General features: G+C 42.6%; 7 protein-coding genes across 7 annotated transcripts; 2 read left to right on the forward strand and 5 right to left on the reverse strand.

Annotated features, from left to right (window-relative positions):
• Nucleotides 1-2,623: 2,623 nt before the first annotated feature.
• Nucleotides 2,624-4,411, reverse strand: EAF01_011362 (uncharacterized protein; the record flags this gene model as incomplete). The annotated part of the gene is made up of 1 exon (XM_038919619.1): nucleotides 2,624-4,411. One exon carries the CDS (start codon nucleotides 4,409-4,411, stop codon nucleotides 2,624-2,626), a length of 1,788 nt encoding a protein of 595 aa, XP_038764829.1.
• Nucleotides 4,412-6,016: 1,605 nt separating this feature from the next.
• On the forward strand, nucleotides 6,017-7,861 carry EAF01_011363 (uncharacterized protein; the record flags this gene model as incomplete). Its single annotated transcript, XM_038919620.1, has 2 exons — nucleotides 6,017-6,047; nucleotides 6,132-7,861. 2 exons carry the CDS (start codon nucleotides 6,017-6,019, stop codon nucleotides 7,859-7,861), a joined length of 1,761 nt encoding a protein of 586 aa, XP_038764830.1.
• A 2,186-nt stretch (nucleotides 7,862-10,047) lies between these two features.
• EAF01_011364 (uncharacterized protein) lies at nucleotides 10,048-12,050 on the reverse strand (the record flags this gene model as incomplete). Its single annotated transcript, XM_038919621.1, has 2 exons — nucleotides 10,048-11,864; nucleotides 11,921-12,050. 2 exons carry the CDS (start codon nucleotides 12,048-12,050, stop codon nucleotides 10,048-10,050), a joined length of 1,947 nt encoding a protein of 648 aa, XP_038764831.1.
• A 1,735-nt stretch (nucleotides 12,051-13,785) lies between these two features.
• Nucleotides 13,786-15,448, reverse strand: EAF01_011365 (uncharacterized protein; the record flags this gene model as incomplete). The annotated part of the gene is made up of 3 exons (XM_038919622.1): nucleotides 13,786-14,436; nucleotides 14,512-15,170; nucleotides 15,226-15,448. 3 exons carry the CDS (start codon nucleotides 15,446-15,448, stop codon nucleotides 13,786-13,788), a joined length of 1,533 nt encoding a protein of 510 aa, XP_038764832.1.
• A 1,420-nt stretch (nucleotides 15,449-16,868) lies between these two features.
• EAF01_011366 (uncharacterized protein) lies at nucleotides 16,869-20,369 on the reverse strand (the record flags this gene model as incomplete). Its single annotated transcript, XM_038919623.1, has 1 exon — nucleotides 16,869-20,369. The coding sequence occupies one exon, from the start codon at nucleotides 20,367-20,369 to the stop codon at nucleotides 16,869-16,871; it is 3,501 nt and encodes a 1,166-aa protein (XP_038764833.1).
• Nucleotides 20,370-21,381: 1,012 nt separating this feature from the next.
• On the reverse strand, nucleotides 21,382-22,766 carry EAF01_011367 (uncharacterized protein). Its single transcript, XM_038919624.1, has 3 exons — nucleotides 22,110-22,766; nucleotides 21,867-22,045; nucleotides 21,382-21,814 (listed from the first exon to the last, which is right to left on the reverse strand). Exons 1-2 carry the CDS (start codon nucleotides 22,225-22,227, stop codon nucleotides 21,912-21,914), a joined length of 252 nt encoding a protein of 83 aa, XP_038764834.1. The 5' UTR covers nucleotides 22,228-22,766; the 3' UTR covers nucleotides 21,382-21,814; nucleotides 21,867-21,911.
• Nucleotides 22,767-24,736: 1,970 nt separating this feature from the next.
• On the forward strand, nucleotides 24,737-26,209 carry EAF01_011368 (uncharacterized protein; the record flags this gene model as incomplete). The annotated part of the gene is made up of 3 exons (XM_038919625.1): nucleotides 24,737-24,794; nucleotides 24,860-24,867; nucleotides 25,160-26,209. 3 exons carry the CDS (start codon nucleotides 24,737-24,739, stop codon nucleotides 26,207-26,209), a joined length of 1,116 nt encoding a protein of 371 aa, XP_038764835.1.
• Between the last annotated feature and the right edge of the window lie 155 nt (nucleotides 26,210-26,364).

Raw genomic sequence — 26,364 nt, forward strand, 5'->3', positions numbered from 1 at the left:
GGGGTGAATTGTTGTGGAGAGGAGGTGTGGTTGCGTGATGAGGAGGGTGGGTGGAAAGCTTTAGGGATTTTTTTATATAATGGTTTGGGGGGATGTGTGTGGTGCGTGGAGGAGGGGGGTTTGGAGGGGTTTGGAGGGGGTTTGATTGGAGTGGTTGGAGTGGTTGGAGTGGTTGGCGTGGTTGGAGTGGTTGGCGTGGTTGACGTTGTGGATGTGGATGTGGATGTGGATGTGGATGTGAAGCGGGGAGTGAGGTTGGAATTGTGAATTCTGGAGGGTGTGGGGGTGGGGGTGGGTAGGTGTGTACATAGATAGGTATATGTATTTGAGGAGAGTAAAAAGGAAAGGAAAGGAAAGGAAGGGAGATGGATCTGTGGGCGTTTGAGGGAATGGGAATGGGAATGGGAATGGGTAATTGGTGGACGTGGAAGATGTGGGTAGATGGTGTGTATATTCTCGAGAGGTAGTAGTGTCTAGTGTGGGATGCGGTGTAGGTGTGAGGTGTGAGGTGTGGGTTGTGGGTTGTGGTGTAGGGGGTAGAGGAGTGGAGGAGTGAAAGAGTAGGGGGTAGGTAGGTGTACAAGTAGGTATGAATTGACGAGAGTCTACGAGTCCGGCTGGGTGGTGGAATTTTGTGATTCTAAGGTGGTGAGGGAGGAATTTAGAAGGAGGGAGGGGAAAGGAGGTAGTTTTGTTGATTTATTCTTGATTTGTTTTTGATTTACTGATGGTTGGAGTGTATATTCGAGGGTTAATTTTTTTGATTGGTTGGTTGGTTGGTTGGTTGATTGATATCTGCTGGGTCTGTAGGGATGAGGGAGGTAGTTACTAAATCGATATTTGTGTGAAAAGGTGTGGGGTAGAGGGATGGAAATGAAGAGTTCATAGATGGAGAGTGAGGGATAGGGAAGATGGAGAGTAAATAGGTAGAAATACAGGGTGAGGGTGAGAGATGGAGACTGAGAAATGAAGATGAAGCGAAGATGGACAGTGAGTGAAGGTGGAGAGTCAGGGATGAAGATGAATAGTCAGAACTAAACGATGAGAAGTAAAAACAAAGGAAGTTTTCATGACTTCATTCATCAGTGGATTTGATACTATTTCCGTACAGAATGGATGGATAGACGGATGGGTTGAGAGATGTCAAATCGCAGTGCAAATTGAGTTTATGCTGATTGGGATTTTGTGATGGTTGGAGGGTTAGTTTTTTCGGCTTAGGTTTTGGGCTGGAGGCTTTGTGTAGTGAGGAGGAAGCTTTGAAGGTTTGTAGCGAAGATGTAGCTCTGGTGGGGGGGTGATGAGGGGGATGAGATAGCTTAAGGATGGGAAATTAGCTTTTAAATAACAGCAAATTAGATCAAATTATCTCTCCTACTGAACGCAAGTTTGTGGATTTGGGGCTTGGAATCATATTAGGGCTGGGTAGAGAGTAGAGAGTACATCGGAGTATATGTATATGCATACGAGGGTGAGCTGGAATGTATACAGTGGATGAAATGGTAGATGTTCTGTTCTGGTTTTGTGGATTTACGATTTATGAATTTATGTGTTTATGAATTTATGTGTTTATGATCTCAAGGAACAGGGTCGAATGAAACGAAGTAGAGTAAAGCGAAGGGGTTATTTTAATTTTACGTGAGATGGGGGTTGAGTGGGGACTCCACGGTGTTGAAACTTGAGTTAGTGATGACTGTGTATCCAGATAGAATGAGTAGATACTAGAGAGTGGAAAAATATACTATCTGATGAATTACTCTTATTTCTTAAGAATAATACGAAATTGCTCGTATATCTCAGAATCATCGATATCTTACTTTTTTATATCTTAAATTCTACAAATATTTTTGTACTTAGGTTAATAGATTATGACTGTTTTAGACTGAATCTTTGAGGAGAACGAGAGGGGGAAAGAAACGAGGAAAGGGAAGTGGCAGAATTTATAGGGGAAGAGTATATTCTATATAGGGAGTACGAGAAGAGATTCCATAGGATGTGAAACTAAGTCAGATGTATTCTGAGGGTATGACAATAGTTTAATCGCCTGATAAAAAACATTTGTTGGTTGTTGTTTTCTTTTATTGCGTGAGTAGAATCATGAATAGCTAACATCGATTGCTGAGTTCATTTTTAGTGATCTGAAACGGTTACACAATACCTATTTACATATCAATAACAAAATATCCTTCATTCAGTGCTATCTAACAAGTGGCTATTGATAGATAGCCATGTTATAGAGCCTTTACAAAGTAAGATAATCACTTCGAAGAGGTAGGTCAAATATCCGGGGTAAAAGTCGGCTCTGTTAAGCGATCGACTAGTGCTCGTAGGAGCTACAAGTGTCTAGAGGCCCTGATTTGTATCAAGACCTGGAAGGATCAATTATTCACTTCACGGTATCAGAGGATTAGATCATATTCTTGTACTATTTGTTTGAATTATTGGAGATGAGAGTTATTATGATTATTGTTGTTGTTATTATATTTGACATTGTGCTTTTTTGCTATTTACCCCTGAACAGAAAACCATTGAGTGAAGAGACTCCGTTCATCGTCATTGTGCTAGAAGAATGTTACAAAAAGATATCGTACAAGTACTGTCCCCTATCAACAAGGTTGAGCCCAGCTCAATACACATCACAGATATCGCAAGGCACATCCGGGATATACCTCGCTGTAACGATCCCCTCAAACGCCGCGGTATTCATAATCCCGGCAAGCAAAATCGACGCCTGCCCAAAGATCCGCGCAAATCGAAACTCCATCACCATTCGCTTTGGACTACTGTAGGCGAGATGTCTACATCTTTCAATATCATACACACACAAATTTGCGATGAACTTCTGCCAGAACGCGAGATCCATGCTAGGATTATTGAAGACTTCAACGAGAACCACACGACTTCGATAGTGAAGTTTGAGCGGATATCCACGATGTCCGTGTCGATTTGGTTCCACCCGGATTCGATTTCCATTGATGTAAATACCCTGGAAAAATGCTCGCTGGAATAAACGAGCTGCGTGTTCGGGGTGTTTGAAGATCACCTTGGCGGCGTGGTGCGGGTGTTGATCCCCTCCAAAATTGATGTAGACCGCGATGATTGGGCCGGCTGAGACGACGTTGAAGAGTTCCTGGTAGAGGAACTGCTGAGTGAAGTCTTTTGGGATTCCTTGAATCCAGACTGCGCAGTTCAACTCGTTGGGCAGATGTGCTTCACCGCCGAATTTGCTGGTGAGTTCGCGGTCTTCTTTGTCGTTGAGGTTGTGTGAGACGGCTGCGGTGGAGGAGGGGAGGGGTGCGAGGAGGCTGTGTTCTCGTAAAACTTTGTTGGTTTGTCTCATTCCAGACTGGACTGATGATATGCCGGATGTGTTGTTTGATATCTGGCCAACCATTGATGAAACGCTGGCGGAGGGAGCGTTTGATGTGAATTGGGCGAAATAAGCACCTGGGTGCGAGTTTCCGACAGGGGTTCTCAGGCTTCGTGAGACTTCATTACTCTGTGTGTGTACAAAGCTATTCATCGGCATCTGCCTATTGCCGGTGTTGTCATCATCAATGGTCGGTGGGTTACCAACCACTTGTGAATTAAACTGGGACATATACTGCCCAGGTCCTTCATAACTAGTCATGCTTCTGTTCTGTTGATAGCCAGCAGCACGATGACCAAGTGGTTGAAACTGAGTAGATGGTGCGTATGGTGCACCACTGCTCGAGGAAAGACTGTTCGGGAATTGTGGTCCTTGGAAGATCGCAGTGATATCTCTATTTCTGGTCGCGACGCTGGATGGGTGCATACTCGTATTTGCAGTATGGTCACGAGCATGAGCATAGGGAAGATTCCTCTGGAGTGTGCCGTAGGATTTCTTGCCCTTCGAAGGAGGAGATTGCTCGTTGACATTCAATCTCGCCATAGAAGTCTCAAGATCCAGAATAGATATACCGTCTTCTTGCATGGAATTGGACGCCCCATGTCGGACTGGGTGAATTCCCTGAATCAACGATTGCGTGATAATGGGACTATTGCCCCCACTCTCTTCTTGCTCAACCATCGGTACATCTTCCCCAACTTCTGAGATGCTAAAGTGTGAATATCCCATCTGACGTGAGATTGTTCTCTCATATCCAATGGGCTTCACATTTGATAGCGGCGAGGTAATACGATGTGGCTTTCTTTCGTCGAAGTTGAAATTAGGCAATGGGACAATGCCGAGGGCATTGCTCATTGTTCTGGACAGATAGTCGCTTTGTCTTCGGTGATGAGTCGCTAGAGGATTGTGGGTTAGCGATATTTGGTATGGTGCTTGGGGGAGCCGAGTCTTACTAGGTGCTGGAGGCGAGATTGGATTCCAGAAAGAATCGTTTTGGCCATTTTGGCTGCGAGGAAAAGAGGAGAGGAAGTCTAAGGAAGACATGCTGGATGTTATGTCTATTGTAGTGATGTGGGTTTCTTTCCGTTTGTCTTTGACAAAAATTGACTATTCAAACAACGCTTCAAGTGTTGAGTCCTGAGATATTTCGAGTGTAAAGATTCTCACTGAAGACTTGAGAGAAAGAGTTTGAAGAATTACTTTGTAATAGTGAGAAGATTCTTGAAGGACAAGTACTTATTAAGATATAGAGAGTTTACGAGAGGATTTTCTGATAATGAGGTCGAGAATTCATGAGCTTCTGAAGGAAATGATAATGAAGGGGTACTGTTACGTTGTTGAGGGAACATCGCTTAGTGTTGAAGGGAACACCGTATGGATAGGGGTACGGCGTTGGTTCTGGGGAGATTATGTAGTTGATAGGAGTCAGGTTAAAGTCTACGGTATGGAGAAGGGTAGGGGATGGTAATTAAAAGCCGTATTGACGGGGGTATTACTCATTGGTGATGGGAGCTATCTAGAGGGTTTTCTGTTTGGATTGAGGGGGTACTATGTACTGTTGGGAAGATACATTGCTAACAATACCTACATATCGATATATTAGACCGAAATCTACAGTATAAAGGCAGTATGAAAGACTGAAATGGCACTGTTCAATTGCCTGACTGTGGTGTTGCAGCTCTTTTTCGAGAAAAATATGCAAGGTTCTCAAGTTACTATAGGGGCATAGATATCTAATGCAATGTATACATGTTTCTATTAAACAGTCTGGAGTTTTGGAACCTTGAGGAAGATTTTATATACATTGAGATTCTGGCAAATATTTCATGGTGTTCAACGGTTGAATTGGTTCGATTTCTTACACAGGATAAAGCATATCTAATCTTTTGGTTACTAACAAGAGAATGAATGAGTATAAATCGTCTATCAAGCTACAAAGTTCTTTGGTATTGTAAAGATGAGTGCAATTTACCCAGCTTCCCAGCAATGGACAAAATTCAACTAAAGCTAGATATTGCTTGAAACACAGTCCAGATTTGGTCCTTTTGACTTCCTATTGTTTTAACACTAACTCTTGATTGCCCAAATGAACCCCTCATCTTCGAGTCTCTCTTTTGATTGAAATTAAAATATGCCATACATTTGAAACACTATAAATCAGTGAATAAAACTCTGCTCCAATATGTTTGGTCCATGCCAATCCTCTGCTGTATTAGAGACAAAAGTTATTGCGCGTGATTCCCCTTATTTAGATTATTGCTTATACAGCTAAGAGGCCCGACTAATATAAGACTATTGCATTGATAGGTCTCCTCTCTTTGCCTTCTAGGTTCCGAGTTCCTTCTTCTCCGTCTTAGGAACAAAGGATCTTCAAGTCATATCGTACTACATCTGTGCAATATCTTTCTACTCCATTCCAATATCCACGAGGGACTTTTAACAAACGAGCACATACTTTACAATTTTTAACAAACGAGCACATACTTTACAGTTTTTACATACGTAGTTGTCTACAAGTAGTCTTACAGACTGAAAATACCCCTTAGGCACCCCCGAGCCTTCTCTTAGATGGTCAAGATGAACTACCATTCAAACCCCCAGAAAGCTGGCCCGTCTAGACCCACGCTTCCAATTACTTACGACGCAAATATGAATCCTCGGAATGTGTTCCTGCTTGATGGTAAGCATCTTTGGTGTACTATTATAAATATATTTCCTGCTTGAGACGAATTAAGACCCATTAAACTGACTATTGTCCCTTTAGGTACAACGACAGCCTCCGTCCAGGAACGATTAGCCGCTGTCTTAGAAGATAATCGCCGACGCAAAGAAGCAAAGGAAGCAGAGAACGGTTACCAGGCCCTCCAAAGAAACGCGTTTTTTGCAAATCCACCCGGTCATCAATTTCCAACTCAAGACGACTTGGCTCAATCTTATACTCAGCACCAAGATCCTGAGTCAAATTATTCTAATAACAATCGAAACTTGCAATCCGAGAGTGGTGAGCTCGAAGAGTATTATCGGGGCGTCATGATGGAGCCTAGCAAGAACAATTACACACAGCTAACATCCAATAACGACTTTGCGCAGCGAGGTGGAGATCACAAGGCTAGACAACATGTTCTGTCCGGGGATACCTCCAAGTATGTAGCGTCTAACCAGTCTGTACAGCTAGGAGCTCACTCAAGCAGACTCACTTTGTGGCAAGCTGCTGAGCATCGAGCAATATCACGCCAATATCCAAACCTAGGCGATCATGAGGCCGAAACCCTATCAAGACGACTTATCGAACATGCAAACCCTCCCAGTCATCTAATCAGACCGGAAACTCTAGAGCCGTCCCAGAATCAACATTACTATTATCAAAAGAAGAGAAGACCTCGCAACGGAGGACGTATTTGGAGAAATCATAATCATTTTGCCGGACCCCGGCAGCAACAAACATACCAGCCAAGTATCAGGCCCCAACATGAGGAGAATCGCAGATACTCCACTGCATACAATCCGGCAGATCTATACGACAAAGAAGCATGGGCGCAACGACGATATGAAACCGGACAAATCCCCCCTCCGCCCAATTACTTTACTCGATCTACTACTTTCAGCGAGTCTCACTCCGGTAGTGTTACTCCCACCCACATGCCTCGTCAAAACACAGATTCTGATATTCACAATCCATTCTTTTCACAAGAATCTCATTATCCGTCCGATGCCACGAATCAAAACAACAATCCAACCCAAACTTATATTCCCCACACCATTAACTCCATGAACTTAGAACTCGACCTTCCCCCCTCCATTGATCCCTACGCCTCACAATTCACTCTGGCTCCCTCCCGCAAACTCCAACGACGCAACGGTTCATTCGTTCGCTCCGAAGAAGACTCTCAGACCTCCTCTGGAAACTACAAAGGTAATCCACGCGCTGGCATTCGCGAACTTCCCGATGATCTCAACTGTGCTCTCTGGCTCACCAATCTCACCGCCGATATCCAAGCCCACGAAGTCTTTGACGAAATCCATACCGGTGCCGTCACTGCCTTTGAAATCACTCGTCCGCAGGGAGAATACGTCATGTCTGCCGCGAAACTCATCTTCAAGCATCCTGAAGCGGCTGCAAGGTTCAAAGATCAATGCGAAAGTGCAGAAGGAATCATTATTCGCGGACACAGAGTCAACGCACGGTATAACACATTCGGATATCAACGATATAAGTGTGAAGGTAGAAGTCGTATGATATCTATTGAGGGTCCGAGTCGCTACGTGGTATATGATCATTTCAAGGTATTTTTTGAGACTTTTTGTGATCATGAGTTGTCGGGTTGGGAATATGTTGAGACGGCTGTGAAGGGAAATCGGAAAATGATTATGGGGTTTGCGAGGATTAATGGACAGGCGACGCAGTGTTTGGAGGCGTTACAGATGCATCCGGTTTATGGAGAACATTTGATTGTGGAGTATGCGCCGGATCCTTGTGCGAGGGATTTTCCATGAGTGGGAGGAGGGTCGCTAAGAGGGGAGGGGAGAGCTGAGAATGTAAAGACCGGGTGGTTTAAATTCTGTCGAATACAGATAGGTCTGATATATTTGCATGATGGTAGCTAGTTGGCTGAGGTTGACTATGAAGTTGAACTTCTTTTGGCGGGCTGGCATCGTTGAACTTACATGTAGCCAAGTGATTAGATCTAGAGACATATTCCCTCAGAACAAGGCATTTGTCATAAAAAGATCTATTAGAGACAATTTAGGCATAACAGCAGCTATGAATAACTAATTTTTCAAAATTTTCGATATAGAACTAGACGAGCTTCCTCAAATGATATCATAAAATTTACAGATCATTATGTTATACGACATTACTACCTTGAGTTCTCATCATAACTAGTACTTATGCTTTGATACTCACATATAAGTGGTAATTCCGCAACTAATGCAATCACTAGATGTTAAGGTTAAGTATTAGCGCATAGAGATGTTTAGCTGGATCTGGTATCCAAGTGCGTCATAAATTCATCGATCACTCTAAAATCAAAGGGTATGTATAGTTCGTGGCTCGCGGGTCTAGTAGGCAAGGTACATATATCGACCTTCTGAGTCTAGTCACTAAGGACTATGTTGCTGCATCGCTCTATCGTTTGATGCAAGGATTAGTTAACAGTAGGTGGCTGGAGCTTTAGTTGAGTTTACTTATAATTTGAATGTTTCCGGTGGGATCTTTCTATTTATTAGTTTGTTTCAATTTGATACAAGCTTGCTATCAAGTTTTTTAAAGGCAAATGTAAAACTAACAAGGTCGTCTGTTGCAGTATGTAAGAGTTTAGGCACCGGCTTATCGCACATTAAGCGAAAACACACCAAAAACCCTCATTTCTTCAACTTTTAAATTATATATTACTTCAATTAATTTATGAACTAAATTTATCAAAATAATATATAAGATTTAGAATCATTGAAATGATTCAAAAAAACAAATGAAATATTTTTCTTCATTTTTTTTAATAAAGTTATAGGGTTTTAAAATTGAAATTGTTAAAAAACTTGAAAAAGTGGTTTTTTTGTATAGGAAAAGCGTTACATGTTATAAATTTTGAAAAATTTCAACTTTAAAAACCTATAAATTTATCAATTTTCATAATTTCAAGGAACAATTTAGATCGAATATTCTTTATATAATTATTTCTTATATATATAATTTTCAAATTAATTTTCTAAATAGTTAAAGAATTATGAAAATAATTAATTTATATGGGAAAACAGTATTTTTGCGGGGATTTTGTCACGAAAAAGGGTGGTGTGTGATAAGCCGAGGCCTCAACTCTTATGTTTGATTGTACCCTTTAGCTTCGCTTTAGAAAAGACGATGTCGCTTACTCACATCACCAAGCAGAAATTAAAGACTTTGAGGGAAAATTTATGTTACTACATTGGGACTGTTCAGGATGAAAAGGCAAAAAAACACGTAATTGAACTGACGGGGGACAGACAGACAAAAGATTCAAGATTCAACAAAGTTACGATTATTGGTAAATTTTAAATCATTTTTTTGTAAATTTTCTATCTTCCTAACTATCTTAATCTCTACACTTATGGTCATCTAATACGAGAATCAACTCAATTAAATTTCCATTTTTTAAATTTCGAGACAAAGTAAATAACCCTGTAGGAGGAAAGTTCGGTGTGTATATTCCAAAAGCTCATTGAGTCCAGCGGGACAGAAGCAATTTCAAAACCAGCATGAAGATTTGCTGCCGATATGTTACAGTTTTCCTGGTCTGTAAGTTCCGGAGGATTCTAACCGTTTTGTGTATGTGTTTTTGTTTTCGAGAATTCTTCGCTAACATCTAAGCCGCTTCAAAGTTAGATTCGGTGTATTTCCTTGCGTCAATTTTGACTAGCTTTTGGATCTCGACGTTGGACTTGCTTGACAAATCGTCGGCTGAAAACGCGAGAAAATTCGCTCTTTTGTTTTTCTATGTCTCGAGTACATCTCAGAAAATTGTGTGCTTCTCAATGCATCGGTATCGAATTTTTTTGCCAGCAAGGTCCATTAGTAACAAAGATCCAATATTCAGACCCTTTAGCCTATATCCTGATCTCCTCCATACTCAAACATTCGAATCAAACCCATCGGATCCCTTCACCCCCTGTATCCCCTCACTCAGACACCTGCATCTTAATAATCAGACCTCATTAGGGTCAATTCCGTATCGGACATTGACCTGTCCGAGGAATGTCATGTCCTTCTGAATTGCCTGATAGCAAGTCTGTGCTTGTCCAGCAATTCGAACGAATTCAAATCTTGTGCATGCAAAGCCATACTTCCTACATGGAAGTGGAGTGACAGAAACGATGATGTACTTGCACCAACTTCCGAAGTAGCCATGCCAGAAAGTCTCGTCAAGTACCTTAGGTGCTTCAATCTCCAGGAAGCGAGTCTCAGGGCCCTTCCATTCATACGCACCGTAGTCATTGTACCAGACCTTGATCTTACGGCCGCGAATGCGAAGACCACTCTTGTTACGAGCACGGCGGTAAAGCTCGGAACCACCAGCGTTGGTCTTGAATGTTGCCTTGGCGGCTTGTGTAGTGTGGCCATTTTGAGGTCTGACCATTGAAAGCGCGGCAACGGCACCACAATCAAGAATTTGCATGAACTCAGCATATCCATCTTCTTCTGGAATGTTGATGATCCACATGCAACAATTAACGTGTTCTGGAAGATCGAGTAAATCAGGATGATTCTCGTCACCCTCGTAGTTGGTATCATGACGAGAGAGGTCAGGAATCATACCTTGCTCTCGGAGAAGCATATTAGTTGGTCGGAAATTCTTCACCAAATGAGAGAGATCCGGAATTGCAACTTGTGGCATAACGATGCTATCCATAATCATTGGTGGAGCCTGAGGGGCAAATGTAGGTGTTGGCTCAGCAGTCACACTTTGATTAAAGTAGTTCATGGAAACTGGAAGGACCTCTGGAGCGACTTGACTAAAGTTGTTGAAGTCAGATTGTGAGTCAACCACGGAGCCTATCGCCATCTTTTCATCCTCAAAAATGGCGGGCTGGTATGAGAAGTTATCAAAACCTGTTGAAGCAGAAGACATCCGAGTGTGTTGACTCTTGTCGACAAAACTTCCGGATGCAGATGTCATCCGAGTGTGACTTGTGTATTGAGAGGCAGAATTGTCAAAGCTGCGGTCTGCCAGGGTCCAAACATCAGCACCAGGAGTCGTAGAGAAACTAGTATTAGTTCTCGTTTGGGCAGATGACTTCGAATTGATACTTCTAGAACTATTTATCGATCGAACAGTCCTCAGATGCTGCGGAGCTGGTTGAACTAGCTGAAGTGGTTGAGCTGGCTGAACTAGCTGAGCTGGCTGGAGTTGCTGAGCTGGTTGAGCTGTATAGACAAAACCGGCAGCGTTCATGCCCTCACAGGCAGTGTCGGATGGGATGACCGCAGAAACATTGTGGGATGAGCGCGAAGAGAGCGGAAAGAATTGCTGTTGGGTACCTGTGGGCGAGATGAAGAGAGGTACTGCTCCATCACCACGACTCAGAAATGCTCTGAACAATCTGGTGTCATTTGAACTAGGGGTCTTACCCGGTGTTGATGTTGGACCCGGAGCATTATTAGAGCCCATCTTCTGACTAGAAGCGCCATTTGCCGGTGACCATTTGGGCAAGGCACTTCCGAATAGACTCAATGGAGATTTCTTTCGATTAGCATCGGTGGCAGCATCATCTAGAGCTGTTATTCGGTGTCGAGACTCAAACATCTCGTGCCAGCGGGAGCGCTTTGGAGGAGAATTCTTGATAGAGTCATCAAGAGTCATCGTCCTCGGGAAAGTTTGACCTAGATTTTGGCTGTTGATGTCGAACTCATTTTCTTCATCTCGATCATGCTCTGCTTGGATTGCGAGGCCCTCGAGACGTTGAACATGATTGATTGAGACACGAGAAGGAGCAGGATTTTCTCTCGCGATGATTGTGGTATCTGACTCAAAGTTAGTCACGTTACTAAGATTCAAACTTGGGAGAAGAGCAACATACCACTAGCTTTGGATGAAGTACTTGACCATATTCCTTCTCTCAAGTTGCTTTGGGGTTTGCGACTCTTGGTGGAGTTTTCAGAGGGAAGAGTGCGACCATTATACCAAGATTTGGAGAGTGTGATATCCATCTTGATCTGAAATAACCAAGAAGAGTAGTTAGTGTTTACTGATCTTCTCAGCAGAAAATTGAGTGTTTCTTAATGAATGAATTGTTGAAAGGCAACAAGTATAGAAATCTTCTTTCCAAATTGTTGAATACAGTACTGAGATATTTCTAACTAGGAGAAAAGAAGTCCAGGTTGTATGGAGTCGTTACCCAGAAGGAATTTCAAGGAATTTTGTGGTAAATAAATGAATGTGCAAAGGAACTGCGAGGAAAGTCGTTGGAAATAGTTTGAGAGTTAGATGGAAGTTGGGGAGGATGGAAGACATATAAATAAGTAAAATTCTGCTATCCGAGCAAGATACGCGCAACTTCAATTCACAGCCGCATTTTACTGCTCCAACACTGGTATTTAATCCGAGGAAAGTTTGCATACGGCTCACATTGGAAGAGTGAATATGTCAATGTCATTACACAATTCCAGTTTTAGTATAGATCAGCCAAACGCATGTCTGCCTACGGTTGCAACAGGCAAGGTAGGTGAACCATAAATCACGGTGTATATCTTGGGATAATAAGGTAGATAAAGCTAGTCTGTCTTGGCAGTTGTTACTGAAGGTAAAGAGCTTGTAAAACCCGGTACAGTTCAAGATTCTAAGCTCTTGGCACCTCTGTTCGGATTATAAATTGAAATTTGATATTAGTATAAGCCTCGGGTGGCTGTGGTATAACGAAGATATTGGAGAGTAAACATAACAAATGGAGTCATTGAGCAAGTTATTGTTTATAGAGTGTTACTAAAAGAGATTCGATGATATGATAATCTTGTTCAAAAGACAAGGAATTCCACATGATTTCAGAGAGAAAAGACAGAGTAGCAGACTCGTCAAGAATTCGAAAGGGAACGCAGTTGGAATGAATGTTAAACCATTTTGACACTCCTAAATATTGATCCTGATTTTGGCGCGTTTGCCCTTTAGATATTTTTTTATAGAAGAGTGCCATGAGATAACAGATAATTTGCAAGCTATAACATACATGGATTCTCAATAGCGGTGAGTTAATTAGGAAGAAAGGCAAGAAGAAATCCACTTTTTTTAAAACATAAATCTAGGTAGTTTCTTTGAAGTTGTGAATTGGGATTCAGGCACAGCCAAGACTTAGCCGAGGATTGGTTCAACTCAAATGATCCGAGCCTACCTATTCACTGAAATAGTGACTCTAGTTGCCAGTCACGGGTCACAAATTCTGATATCAATAAGCAGTTGAAAATCTTCAGGGCCATGAAAAGGGGGATAGTTTTGGATGGATCTCGATTCTCATTAGATAAATACATGCTGCACTAAAATCTGCGTGCCATTTCGCATAACCACGTCCGCAAAGGATTTGGAATCTAACTTCGGAAATAAAGTCGAAGTAGATTTCTATTTGTTTCAGCTGTCAAGTTTTAGTTTAGAGGAATTAGAGAGTGGTAGTCAGAGGAGATCGGCACAGTTTTCATTTGATGCAACAGTTATTTCATCATCGCATCGACCTGCAAAAAGGAAGGAAGTTATATCAAAGCAAAAATGATTTCAAGAATATTCCTTCTGTAGTTTGGGTTCAAAATATTTATTTCAAAGGAATTTGCTACCTTCACGACCTCTGCACGATATATCTGGAACTTTGATCAAGTATGCCTAGTGATGCTAGTCTTCGTGCGTTCGTGACCAAAGTCTTCTGCCATTGTCACCCACTCGTCCCATTCCATCCTTGATCTATTACAACACTACCAACCCATCAAGAGGTCCTAATCTAGGAGGCAAGGTCTCCCAGTCTTTTCCACAAGGATCTCTCCCATATTTGCAAATCATCTCACCCTCAAACTGAGGATCATGGATGATAGCGATCAAGATCGACTGAGCTTGAGCCTCAATTCTGGCGAAATGAAATTCCATCGACCTCGTGACCTTGTTGTTGGGGTTAAATGGCAGATACCCAACGTGAACAAGTTGATATCTTGTGATCTTGCCAAAGTATTTTCTCCAAAAATTCTCAGTCATGAGTTTGTAGGGTCCATGGATATGGATTACTCGACTTTGGTGTTCCTGGTCATGTTTGACCATACCGTAGTCATTGTAGACGGCTGCAAGATGATGGTCACGAATTTGGATGCCCATGGGACTACTCACTTGTGCAATGAATCGAGCAGCTCCTTCGGGATATTTGAAGGTGATCTTGGCGGCGCAGAATGGACGTCCAGGAATGGGTTTATTGATATGAGCGGATACAACTGACCCGGTGGTAATCACTGCAAATAGTTCCTTGTATTCGACGTCCTCTGGAAGGTGGCTGACAAATACGGAGCAGTTAAGGTTGTCAGCTAGATCTCTAACTGCCTTGCTGCCTTGCCCGGCCGCCTTATAATTGGACTAGGTTGAGAGCGATCTACTATGAAGACTCTATTCCATTGAGCCCGTAGGGCCACTTGGTGAAAAGGCTGGCACGTAAGGACTGGAGCACGGTTGGTGAGCACTGCCAGTGGAGGTTGTTCTTCCCTCGCTCACAGTTCTCTGCCATCGCAAGCTGTCCTCAGATTGTGCTCTCTGGCTGCCTCTGCCCGGCAAAGAAGCTTTTGCGGAAGAAGCAGCCGAATCGGATTGTGATCGGGAGTGTGAGATATCATGACTGCCTCTTTTGTGAGGTGGGATATACGCCATGCTCACAAAAGGCTTCGTCGCTGCAGAAGAGCTCAAAGCTGCGAAACATGGCTGATGGAAATCATCAGCAGCTTCGCCGACTTCATTTGACCTGTCATCTTCATCATTTTCATCATCATCAATGACCTGATCCTCAGTACCTCCGATGGTTTCAGTATCGCTATCATCTCCGGTGAAAGCTTCCGGTAGTGCGTACAACCAAGATGATGAAGCGGTTGGATAATACTTTGTGTTTGTCGTTGCAACATCACTAAGTACGTTTTCACCCCGGAAACAAGACTCGTAGTCAACTTGCATCAATGGCGAGTAAACAAATTTAAAGTATCCGAATGCTGGATGTAACATTTGAGCAGAAGATAGCCATTTTCGGCAAGGTGATTCAAACGATGATTTGGTACCATGAATCATATCTTTGGTTATGCTAAGATCACCAAACGATCGCATCACTAGGTGGATATGTTAGTAGGCAAGATATTCTTGAAAGGACAGTAGAAAACTTACATAGTTTCTTCTGGCGAGCGAGCTCAATATCTTCAGCCGTATCTTCTTCTCCTGCTAGGCCTTCTTGATAAGCAGTGCCTGCATCGCGTATTAAGTCTTGTCCCGTCATATAAACATGACGGTGGAGATCTCCGAGGAAATACCCCGGCGCTAATTGGACTAATTCCTTCTTGAATGCCAATGAAGCGGCATATATCCCTCGGAAAGCATTCATGTTGGTCATTTCGAAATAAAGTAAGTGGTTTGAGAAGATGAAAGGGCTTATAATTGGTTGAACAACAAGCAAATTCGATAAAGACAATGGTAACTGTGAGTCACTATGTGAGGACTTTGAAAAGATATTCGAGAATCTCGCTGACGTCAAGATATCAAAGAGTAAGAACTCAGAAGTTGTTGATGGGAGAAATCAAATATCGCAGAAACATGGAGTATTTATACTATTCAAAGTCGCTCAAGAAAATCATGAACTACTCTCTTGACCGTGCAATTGACAGACTAAGAAGCACTAGGAAGCACTTGAAAGCTCAACATGATAGTATCAATCATCATACTCCAACCAGAGGCTCAACTACATCCTCAGGACATTCCCCATGTGGTATGAAACTGCAGAGCTGTAGTGGATACTGCTAGATGAATATCACAGTAGTTAAATGGGATCATAATTCGAGGATATCACGAAGATATACTTGAAACACACAGTTAGAAACTGATAGTATGGTTCCAACACTTGACTATATGAAAGATCCAAAGATGTGGTTTAAAGTTGGTAAGGCACATTACTACCACCAACTGACTGCTAGATGAATACCGTAAGAGTCAAACAACATCATGATTTGAGGATATCACAAAGATATACTTGAAACATGCAGACAGAGACCGATAGTACGCATCTAACACACTATTCTCCGGGCAAAATTCAAAGATATGGTTTGAAATTGGTAAGACACATTACTAGTCACCAACTAACAGTCTTGGTCAGTCGGTAGTTGATTCCCCTTTAAATTCTTCTTAAAGGAGATTGCCAGACTAACAGTATACCTATAAAATGTATGAAACAAGAACATGATCTCACTCAAATCACATCCCACAATAAGTTGAAAAATAAAATCTATACCATCATAATCAGAAGTTCAATAAGACACACCCCCTATATACCAAGAAATCCCTAACAAATCTGCCAATCTGATTCTAACAATCACCCAAAATTCCCAAAATTAAACACACAAAAAACTATCAAAAAACACCTCCAAATCCAATAAAAAACTAAAAGAAAGAAATCCTTCCCAAAACCTCTCTCAGTTCTCCTCTTCTCGTAAGACTCAAACACGCAAATTAAAATTAACATTTTTTCTCGCTTAGCCATAATGGACGCCTGCCCTTATCACGAGACACCAACACAATCTTTCCGCATTGAACGAACGAACAGCTGCAAAGTATAAGTAGGTCGAAGTTCCTTGTGATAGGAACCGATTTATAAGTTTGTTTGATTGGATTTATAGTTCCTGATAGTTCCAATGCTACATGGATGCTTACCGTAATGTGATGTGATGAGATGTGATCGTACATAATACTTTAAGTCACCACCCACAATCATAAATCATTACACGCTCATCTATACACTTCCCCTCCATTCGATCAATCAATCAATCATCCGGCTCATTTTTAATTTTCACATCAACATCAACATCAACATCCCCCAATCCCCTCACTCTCCCCTTCCCCAAAACCGTCTCCGCCAAAACCACCGTCTCAACCCCCCTATCCCTCTCATCCAGTGGGCCCATCGGCAACTTATCAACATCAATTTCCATACCCAGGAGACTTTTCAAAATCACCTCACTACCCGCTTTACTCATGACCTCATTCGCATGTTTACAAATCTCACTCGCCACACACTCCACACAACCTTCATAACAATGACAACCCTCTACTCTCCTCAACGCTTGTTTCAGTAACAAATCAATAAATTCAAAAGCCTTGGTACTAATTCCAGAGCCCGAAGCTCCACCTTTTGCATCATAGAAAGTAAGACGCGCAGGACGTTTTCTAGTGGTTTCTTTCTGAGCAAAATCTTTCACTGCGATTTTACATTCTGTGCGGACGTCTCCGGGCAAACTGATTACAAAATTGGGCATGAGGGATAGGACTGCGTGTTCTGCTGCATGTATGGCACCAGCGACATTGAGACGTTTTGCGACGAGGATTTCGAGAGCGAGTTTAGGAACATCGAGCCACATTCCCTTACTATGTATAATGATAGGTGGGTTATCTACTTGGATGGCATCGAGAATCCGTCTTTTTTTATCGAGTTTAAAGAAGCCAAAGACGTTTCGTTGGATCTTGATAGCGCCGAAAAATGCACGAGAAAGAGAGTTCGGGATGCGCCGGATAGCTTCGGTTTCGATGGGGTCGATATCGGTGTAGTCGCGCTGTTGGGTTGTCCAGTCGACCTTGACGAGTTCGACTTTGGCGATTTTTCGCTCTGGTGAGAACTCCTTGACGAGGTATGTATTTCCTTGGTGCAGGAATATACCACCATCATAAAGTGTGAAGAATGCTCGAGAAGCTTCTAGTTCTTCCAAAACAATGTTTTTACCATGACTAATATCGATAATGGCAAAATGATCCTCCTCGGTGTCTCGAATTGCGACTAATTTTGACGGAGTGGGTCTATATCGATCGCTGCAATGGTAGAAACCAAGCTCATCTTTCACCAACCGCTCTTCCGCTACCTCAGCCAAGTTTTTAGGGAAGTAGATGGCATCTTCGTCTGGACGAATGGGCATCTCAAATGCTGCGCATTGAACATGCCCTTCAAGTACTAGCATATTCTGCAAGTCAACCTGTAGCTCACAATTCGGTTTGGTGAAGATCTCATCCGGATTATTCATGTAATACTGATCACTAGGGAAGCAATCACCAATCAGAACAGAAAGCGAATCCTTGTTTCTCCGTCCAGCTCTTCCACTTTGCTGCCGCAGATTCGCAATTGTGTACGGAAAGCCCACCGTCAAAACCGCATCCAAAGATCCGATATCCACACCTAGTTCCAGAGCCGTCGTCGCAATGATACCCATTAATTTCCCCTCAAACATTTCACTTTCGATTCGTCTTCTATCTTGTGGTGTATATCCACCTCTATATCCCATTACACGAGCCATACATTCAGGACGTCCCAAGGTGGCCAGTTCCTCTTTCACCGCACCAACCAAAGCTTCACATTGTCTTCGAACACGGCAAAAGGCTATAACTCGAACTCCTCGAAGGATCAGCTGACAGAATAATCTAGCAGCCTCGGCTCGTGTATCTCCACGTCCACTTGCAGGATCTCCAGGATCTTTGAAAGGTGTGTTCCAACAAAGGAACTCCTTCCTGCCAGAAGGCGACCCATCAAAGTCTGTCATTCGCACATTATCAATGCCGAAGATTGTCTTGAAGTGCTCCATAGGGTTTGCGACCGTGGCGGAACAAGATATAAACTTAATGCGTCGATTTCCCAGTGCCGCGCAAATTCTTCTTAGCCGCCTCATTATGAAAGCCACGTGAGAACCAAACAGTCCATTGTAGACATGAATCTCATCGACAACAACAAACTTGAGATTCTGCAAGAATGTTCGCCACTTATCTTCTTGCGGAAGAATAGTAATGTGTAGCATATCTGGATTTGTGAATATGATTCTCCCCTCATCACGTATCATATTTCGATCCTTCATTTCCGTATCCCCATCAAATGTCTCCACAATAGCTTCCTCAAGACCGGTCATGAATCTCATCATCTCTTTCAAACTTCTTCTCTGATCCTGTGCTAGAGCTTTGGTAGGAAATATGTACATTGCTCTAGAATGCGGATCTTTTTCAAGCTCATGTAAAACAGGTATCTGATAGATCAGAGATTTTCCAGAACTTGTAGACGTCGCTACAATAACATTATGTCCGTCGTGAAGATTATTGATAGCTTCGGCTTGGTGAGCATAAAACTGCGTAATGTTCTTGGTATTGTACAAGGCATTAACTAGATTTTGGCTGAGCACAAAATTCAAATCTCCATATATTGCTTCTTGAGGATCGAACACACGATGGCCATCAGGTACAATTTGACCGGTATACCATTCGCTCTCTTTGATTTCCGTAATGATACTCGATATGCTTGCGCGTTCTTTGGGTATGCTTTTGGGTAGAATACTATGATCTGGCTTTGGCGTGCTACTTCTCGATATTGACGGTATAGGAATTAACGGCTCAGCTTCTTTGAGTAACGTTACTTCTGCATCAACGCCATCTGCCTCGCATCTGTTAAGAAATTCATTGATTGCACTAACAAACTTTGTATTCCTCTTCTCAATTAAATTCATCATCTGTTTTTGACCGAAAACCGGCATCTTCAATTCCTCATCCTTTAATTTTCTTGTAGCCTTGACTGCTTCTCCCGTCTTCTTACTCTGCACTTGTCTTTTCAGATCACCATCTATGAATTCAAACAGCAGAACTTCCTTTCCCTCCCCATCTGCTCCTTCACCATACCCCAATCCCTCGACACCTGTAAGTCCTCCCACTGAAGCATCTGGAGCAGGTCCAGCAGCGTGCCAATTCTTCGCTCGCCCACCTTTAAAGGTCTCATCCCTCTCTGCCCCTCGCACATCCAATTGTAACATTGCCTCATCGACGTAAGAGAAATTCATTCCATTCGGGCGCAACGCCACTATCTGCGCAACATCCTCGACCCTTAGTTCCCGCTTTATATGGCCTTCAACTGCAGTCTTGAGGTTATCAAAAGTAGTTGCTAGATGTTTTCGTGTAGAGCAAAATGTATAGACTAGATTTAATGCTCTATGCGTCTTGTCGAGAGTTTGAAAAGAGGAAGGCCATGGAATGGTACTCGTTACGGGATTCGTGAAAGAAGATTCATTTCGAGCGAGCGCAGGAGTGCCTTTCCCCTTCGATACCCGTCGTGGCTTTTTACCACCATCATTTTCTTTAGTGGGAATAGTGATACTATCAGTCGTCGTAGATATTCCTTGTTCTTGCTCGACCGCGGATTCGAGGGACGTGGACGACTTAGCATCTAAATGCGCATCTTCGGTATCTTTCCGTTTGCGTTTCCGTACTGGTTTGTTGGAAACTGTTGCAGCTTGTAATTTGGCCATGTATCAGGCTTTTCTGGCAATAGCTTTCACATGATGTTAGGTTTCAAGGGAAGAAGCGCAAATGGGTGGCGTTCTTGCGCGCGCTACTGAAACGCGGTGTCACGTTATGGCGCTAAAGCTGTTTGGCTTGATGACATAATTACGACTTCACGCAAAAGTTCCATCATTTTTCAAATATGTTGATGTTAATCTTCCATGGTAGACATTTCATAATTCTCGCACAAAACCAAAAAGCACCGACTTCATCAATCGTATTGAATCCCCAAGAGAAAGATATAAAGAGCTACCCAATGATTCCTCATTCCTCAACTTCCACGAACACAATTCTAAGTAATTTCAACCTCACATAAGTTATCCTCAACTCCCCAACTCCCCAATCCCCAGCTCTTCCCCTAAACCCTCGTCCCAGATGACAACCCCAAACTCATCCATTCATCTCCCACTCCAATCTCTCTCTCTCTAAAAAAGCCTCCTATTCACCTAATCTTTCACACCCCGCCCAATCACCACTTACTCAGCCAGTCCCATACAACTCTCACAAGCGTATATCTTGTTCAATTAATTCAAGGGGACGTATTTCGAGTTAGTGATTACTTGTTGGCTTAATGAGTCTTGCTATATCTCATCATCTCCCATGATGTTGTATGAAGTATCGTCAGCAGAGAAATATTTGATAATGGAGCGGATCGATGTGTAATGTGCAGGTTATTTGGGGAATGGAGAGTGTACAGTCGCGATTTACTGTTGGTTGATACTGATTATATATCAATTAAATGGAATCATATCTAAAAAGGGGATGGGGTGTGAGTAATCGAGACAGCTTTACTTGGTTGAGGATGATGAGTATAGGAAGGGATAGACAGAATCCGAGAAGAAGAATCGAAGTCCATATTAAGTGTTTGGTTTTTGTTTGAGAGGTTGCTTTGTAATCCGCGTGAAAGTGATTTTATCTTGGGAATTCTGTCCTAAGTTCTGAGCACCTTGCTTGAACTAGCTCGACAAGAGAAAAATGCAAGAAGTAATAAAGTTCAAGGTCGATTAGCTATGTCCATTACGCCTGCCCTGCCATTACTTCATACCCGTCTGTTTATATCGCACCAGTATTACCAATCTCGCTTCCCTATCAAACTCCAAACGAAGTCATTCCCCAAACCATAAAAACCCACATGATGTAAAGATCAAGATCAACAATTCTGTTCCAGCAGAGTTGATTTCGTATAAAAATGTGGAAACAATCAAACCATGATCCCTTTTTAAAAGTGTCGCATTACAAAAAAACTCAGTCCAACCTCCTGCATCCTTTCATCGTGAGAAATTTCATACTATAGCACAAAGTTGACCTACACATGGCGTACTATCACTCGATAATATGAAGAGAAACTGGGGAAAGGAAGGAAGGAGATAGCGCGGTTGAATCGGCGATGCACAAGCTTGACAGACTCGAACTGGTTTTTAAGTCAGCTTTCGTCCAAACTCTTACGTTTCCAACTAACATACCTCGCTATCCCTCACCCCCAAAACACCACTCTCCTACTCCCATAATCACAAACTCAATCTTCCTATCCCTTCTCCCAATTCCATTTCACAATCGCAACAAGCTTGCTTCATTGGCCATATCTCCCAAACAACTTCCTCTAATCCTTTTGGGCATGTCAAATAGTTCGATACATCGTATCCTGAACATAGTGGTTGAATTAGCAAGCTATTTCTACTAATTGATTCCCAGTCCCCAATACCCACCTGGACAAAAATCTATTTCCTTCAGGGCAACATGTCTGGGTGGGTGTGTGAGTTGCAAGGGAACGAATTGGGATTGACAACGAGGGGAAGGAAAGGGCTGGATATGGCGGATGCACATTCTTAGATGTTGTGAGAAACAGGAGGATGAAGAGAGATGAATGTAAGAATCAAGGGTGGCATCTAAAGCGAAGAGTTGGATTCGGGGTTTGAGGAAAGAGAGCGTAATACCCCGACGTATGTACTTCAAGATAACGTAAATGAAGAGATTAAGAGCCCGTCAGCGTGCAGGACCTGTCGGAATGTCATCTGAATGCCTGACTTTCTAATTTTTTGTTTCAGCGAGTGAGTTTTGATCAGGAACGTCGCAACAGGGGGTGTGTTTGTGGGTGAAATTGACAATTGACGAAACAAAAAGAAAAGAAACTGCGCGCTATCATTTATATATTCATCCTCCCATTATAGAAAAAAAGATCTCAGATTATTTCTGAGCTACTACATTCTAGTACTTATATTGCATGATCCAAAGTACAAAATCACATACGTTTGTCATCGAGGAGTGTGGAACGGGGTTTATGGGGTAGGAGTGGCTAGCGAGAAGCAAGAGAAGCTGATACCACTTGACCGTTGATTCAGCGCGATGTCGCCTTAACAACGACGTGCATCTTTTGATCAGTTCTTGCGTGGCTTCCTGTGGAGGCCTATTGTTTCAGCTGAAATTATGAAATTCTGTTCCAGAATATCAGTTTCAGGAAAAGTGAGAGTCTTTCCAAAAATGAGATGCAGTTTTCAATCACTTGTCATATGAGTTCATTCTGGCGCATATGTCCTGCCTATTGCGAACTTCTATCCTGTAGGTTTCACATTCAGGTTGCACCCTTCATTACAAGGGACTACTGAGAGCCATCTATCTCGTCGTTTCTCCACTGGACATGTGACCAGTCACCATTGAGATGAGATCCCTGAAGGTGAAATTTCAGCTTGGCTTCCGGATCGTGATTCGGCTTTTGGTAACTGAATTTATTGGTGCTGGACCGAAATATATTGGAATATGAACAATCTTTGGTAATGTTAAAAGACTACCTGCGCCACGTGTCGGTTACCAGACCCTCACATCCACTATTTTGGTCATTCTGTTATCTCCACTTCGACAACGGTAATCGAGACTGGGGAAACTAATGGTACTAGACCCTCACTTCCACCAGTTTAATTGTTTCATATATGATCCATCGAAGGCATGGAGTATATCGTGGAAATGTTCAACTAACAGGAATGGGCCTTCACTCCCGGTGTTGTGGTTGTTTCGTGAGTAAACATCCACAGTATCCATAGCAATGAATAGAGTTTGGATGATTGGCAAAATCAAGGAAGATTCACGGCGAAGTAATCTCAAATAAAAGGGATGCGGTCCGATTTGCAAGGTTCCTCGGTGAATGGAATGGAATGGCGTAAAGTAAATATTAATATTCGAGTTGGGGGGAGATTGTTTTCTTTGAGAGCAAACAGTAGCTGATCTCCTTGCTTCAGCAGCATTAAAAAAAGGGATTTACCATCGTATTATATGAGACACTATCATTCAAATGTCCGCAATTCTTTTGAGTGCCACCTTTTTCATTCGCGAGGGCTTAAGATTCGGGCAAACTGATGCATGAGCCATCTCTGAAAGCAGACTTGTAAGGACCGTCACGAGACCTGCCGTCTTTATTATTCATTGTCGGAAACTCTATTTAGTGTAGACAAATTGCACTTCGACGCGAACAACAATAACTACCACCAAGTCAAAAAGGTAAGCCGAGGAAGCGCACAGGTAGCACTTCTCTTGAAATAATAATTCAATGAGTGGGACATCTGAAGCATCGTGGCAGAAAACAAGTACATCACCGACATATTTGTGTAACCACTCACAAGGGGGGAAGGTTTTGACACTCTGCTTAGAGCGAGGACATCCTGATAGGACCATTGAATAATCAGCCTTGTGGCCTATGGAAGCTCCTTGCCGCAAGGTCTACGGCGTATAGGCATCCAACGTCAACAGAGCTATACTGTGATTGGTATCTGTAATCTGCAACTTTACATTGGATTTGTGGTGAGGCTCAAAATTGGATGCGTTGTGACACACACATACACATACATACACCTAACATCAAACTTAGTATTGGATATACAGTCGACCTGCATGGAAAGATAGAAGCGGCCCCTAGTTCCGAAAGTTCATTGGTGCTGTTGCGTTGTTGCACTAAAACAACATAGAAGTCAGCATTGACATTGATAGGAGTGATTCTCGAACCATATCCTTCCAATCATGAGAATGCATGGAAGTCTGCACGCAATAAGAAAGTAGAACTTGCAGTGTCAACTTCACTGATCATGATGCGCGGCGGTACATTTATTACTACCAAAAAAATGACTTGCATCGACGTTGGTGATCATCATCAATTATTACGAACGAACCTTTTACGGGAAGAAGTCCGTTTCGCTTGGCGGGAAGACGGGTAACCTAGAGTCAAACTTTAGTTCAGCCCACTTTCAACTTATCGAAGGACAGCTTCTTCCTCCCAACGCCGTAAACTACTCTTGAATAAATAACATCTTCAAATATTGAAGATATCGTACATACGAATACTACAAATATGGGCAGTATGGGATCCGAACAACAGAAAGTAAATGTCTGGTTAGATTGTGATCCAGGTAAGTATAATATCTGAAGATGAAACCCCCGCGATATCGGAACCACCCACTCACACTTTTTGCAGGCCACGATGTAAGTCTTATATCCACCTTTATACATCACGTCTTCGTGTCTGTCAACGCGACGCATGTTGGATGCATGGAATCAGAGAATATGAGATGTTTTATTAGAGTTTAGAAAGCCTTCTGTACATTGCAGTTATGCAAAAGTCAGAGACGTTGAAATGGATTTATGTAGTCACATGATCTATTCTCTAGAGATAAGAAATATGGATCGTTGAACTGAGTTTGATATTACGCTGAAGAAGAAGGAGAAGAAGAAGAAGATAAATGCCATGCTGTAGGGTAGCTAATCAAATTAATAGGATGCATTCGCAATCCTCCTCTCAGCCTATCACCCCTCTTTAAACCTCCTAGGCATCTCCACCGTTCACGGAAATTCCTCTATAAACCACACAACCTACAATGCCACTTCTCTCCTCACAGCCATATCCGCAACTCACATTCCCGTCTACCGGGGCTCAGGAGCCGGACTAGTACGTCCAGGTGTTCACGCCCTTGCTATCCATGGAGAATCTGGTTTGGAAGGAACGGATCTTTTACCGACACCAGCGAAAGGGCCAGTTGATGAACCTGCTATCGATGCTATGGCCAAAGCCTTATTTGCTACCCCAGCAGGCTCGGCATGGGTTGTTGCTACAGGTGCACTGACAAATATTGCGTTGTGCTTTCAGAAATATGAGAGATTAGCTGGGCATATTAAAGGTGTCAGTATCATGGGTGGTTCTGTCGGAAACGGATTCACAAACGCGGTATTAGGGCAAGTCGACCACAAAGAACGGATTGGAAATTGGAGTGTCTGGGCTGAATTCAACATCTTGGTTGATCCCGAAGCCGCAGCATTTATCTTCGATCACCCGGTTCTGAAGACAAAAGCGGTGTTGATACCATTAGATATCACTCACCAGGTTTTAGCCACAAAGGAAGTGCAGGATATGTTGAGGAACGGGAAGGAAGGAAAGGAGAATACTACGTTGAGAACGATGTTGGTGGAGTTACTAACGTTCTTTGCGGCTACTTATGATAGAGTTTTTGGAATCAGTGAGGGACCACCATTGCATGATCCGTTGGCGGTAGCCGTTATCATGGATGGGATTTCGGGTGCGGAGATTCCATTTTATGATTTCAAGGATGGGAGGAAGAGGGAGAGATTCGAGGTAAAGGTTGTTACTGAGGGAAGTCATGATGATGCTCAAAAAGGATCGGAGACCGGTAGGACGATTGTCAAATTACTTCCCGAAGGAGAGGAGGGAGTCAAGATTCCAAGAGGTCTGGATATCAAGAGGTTTTGGGAGGTAGTAGAAGATTGCCTAGCTAGAGCTGATGCCGCAAATAAGGCAAACGGAATCGTATAGACAAATAGAAATTTTATAGACATTTATTTCCAGGTTATTATGCTGTGATCTTGAGATCTGTCTACCCATAATTTATAACTCCAAAACACGCTTATTGCTGCTTCAAATGCCACCGTTGTTTAACCCGAACTTAACGCCGTTCGTATAGTAGTGTT

Source organism: Botrytis porri (genome assembly GCF_014898465.1).
Source record: "Botrytis porri strain MUCL 3234 chromosome Unknown BPOR_021, whole genome shotgun sequence".
NCBI lineage: Eukaryota > Fungi > Ascomycota > Leotiomycetes > Helotiales > Sclerotiniaceae > Botrytis > Botrytis porri.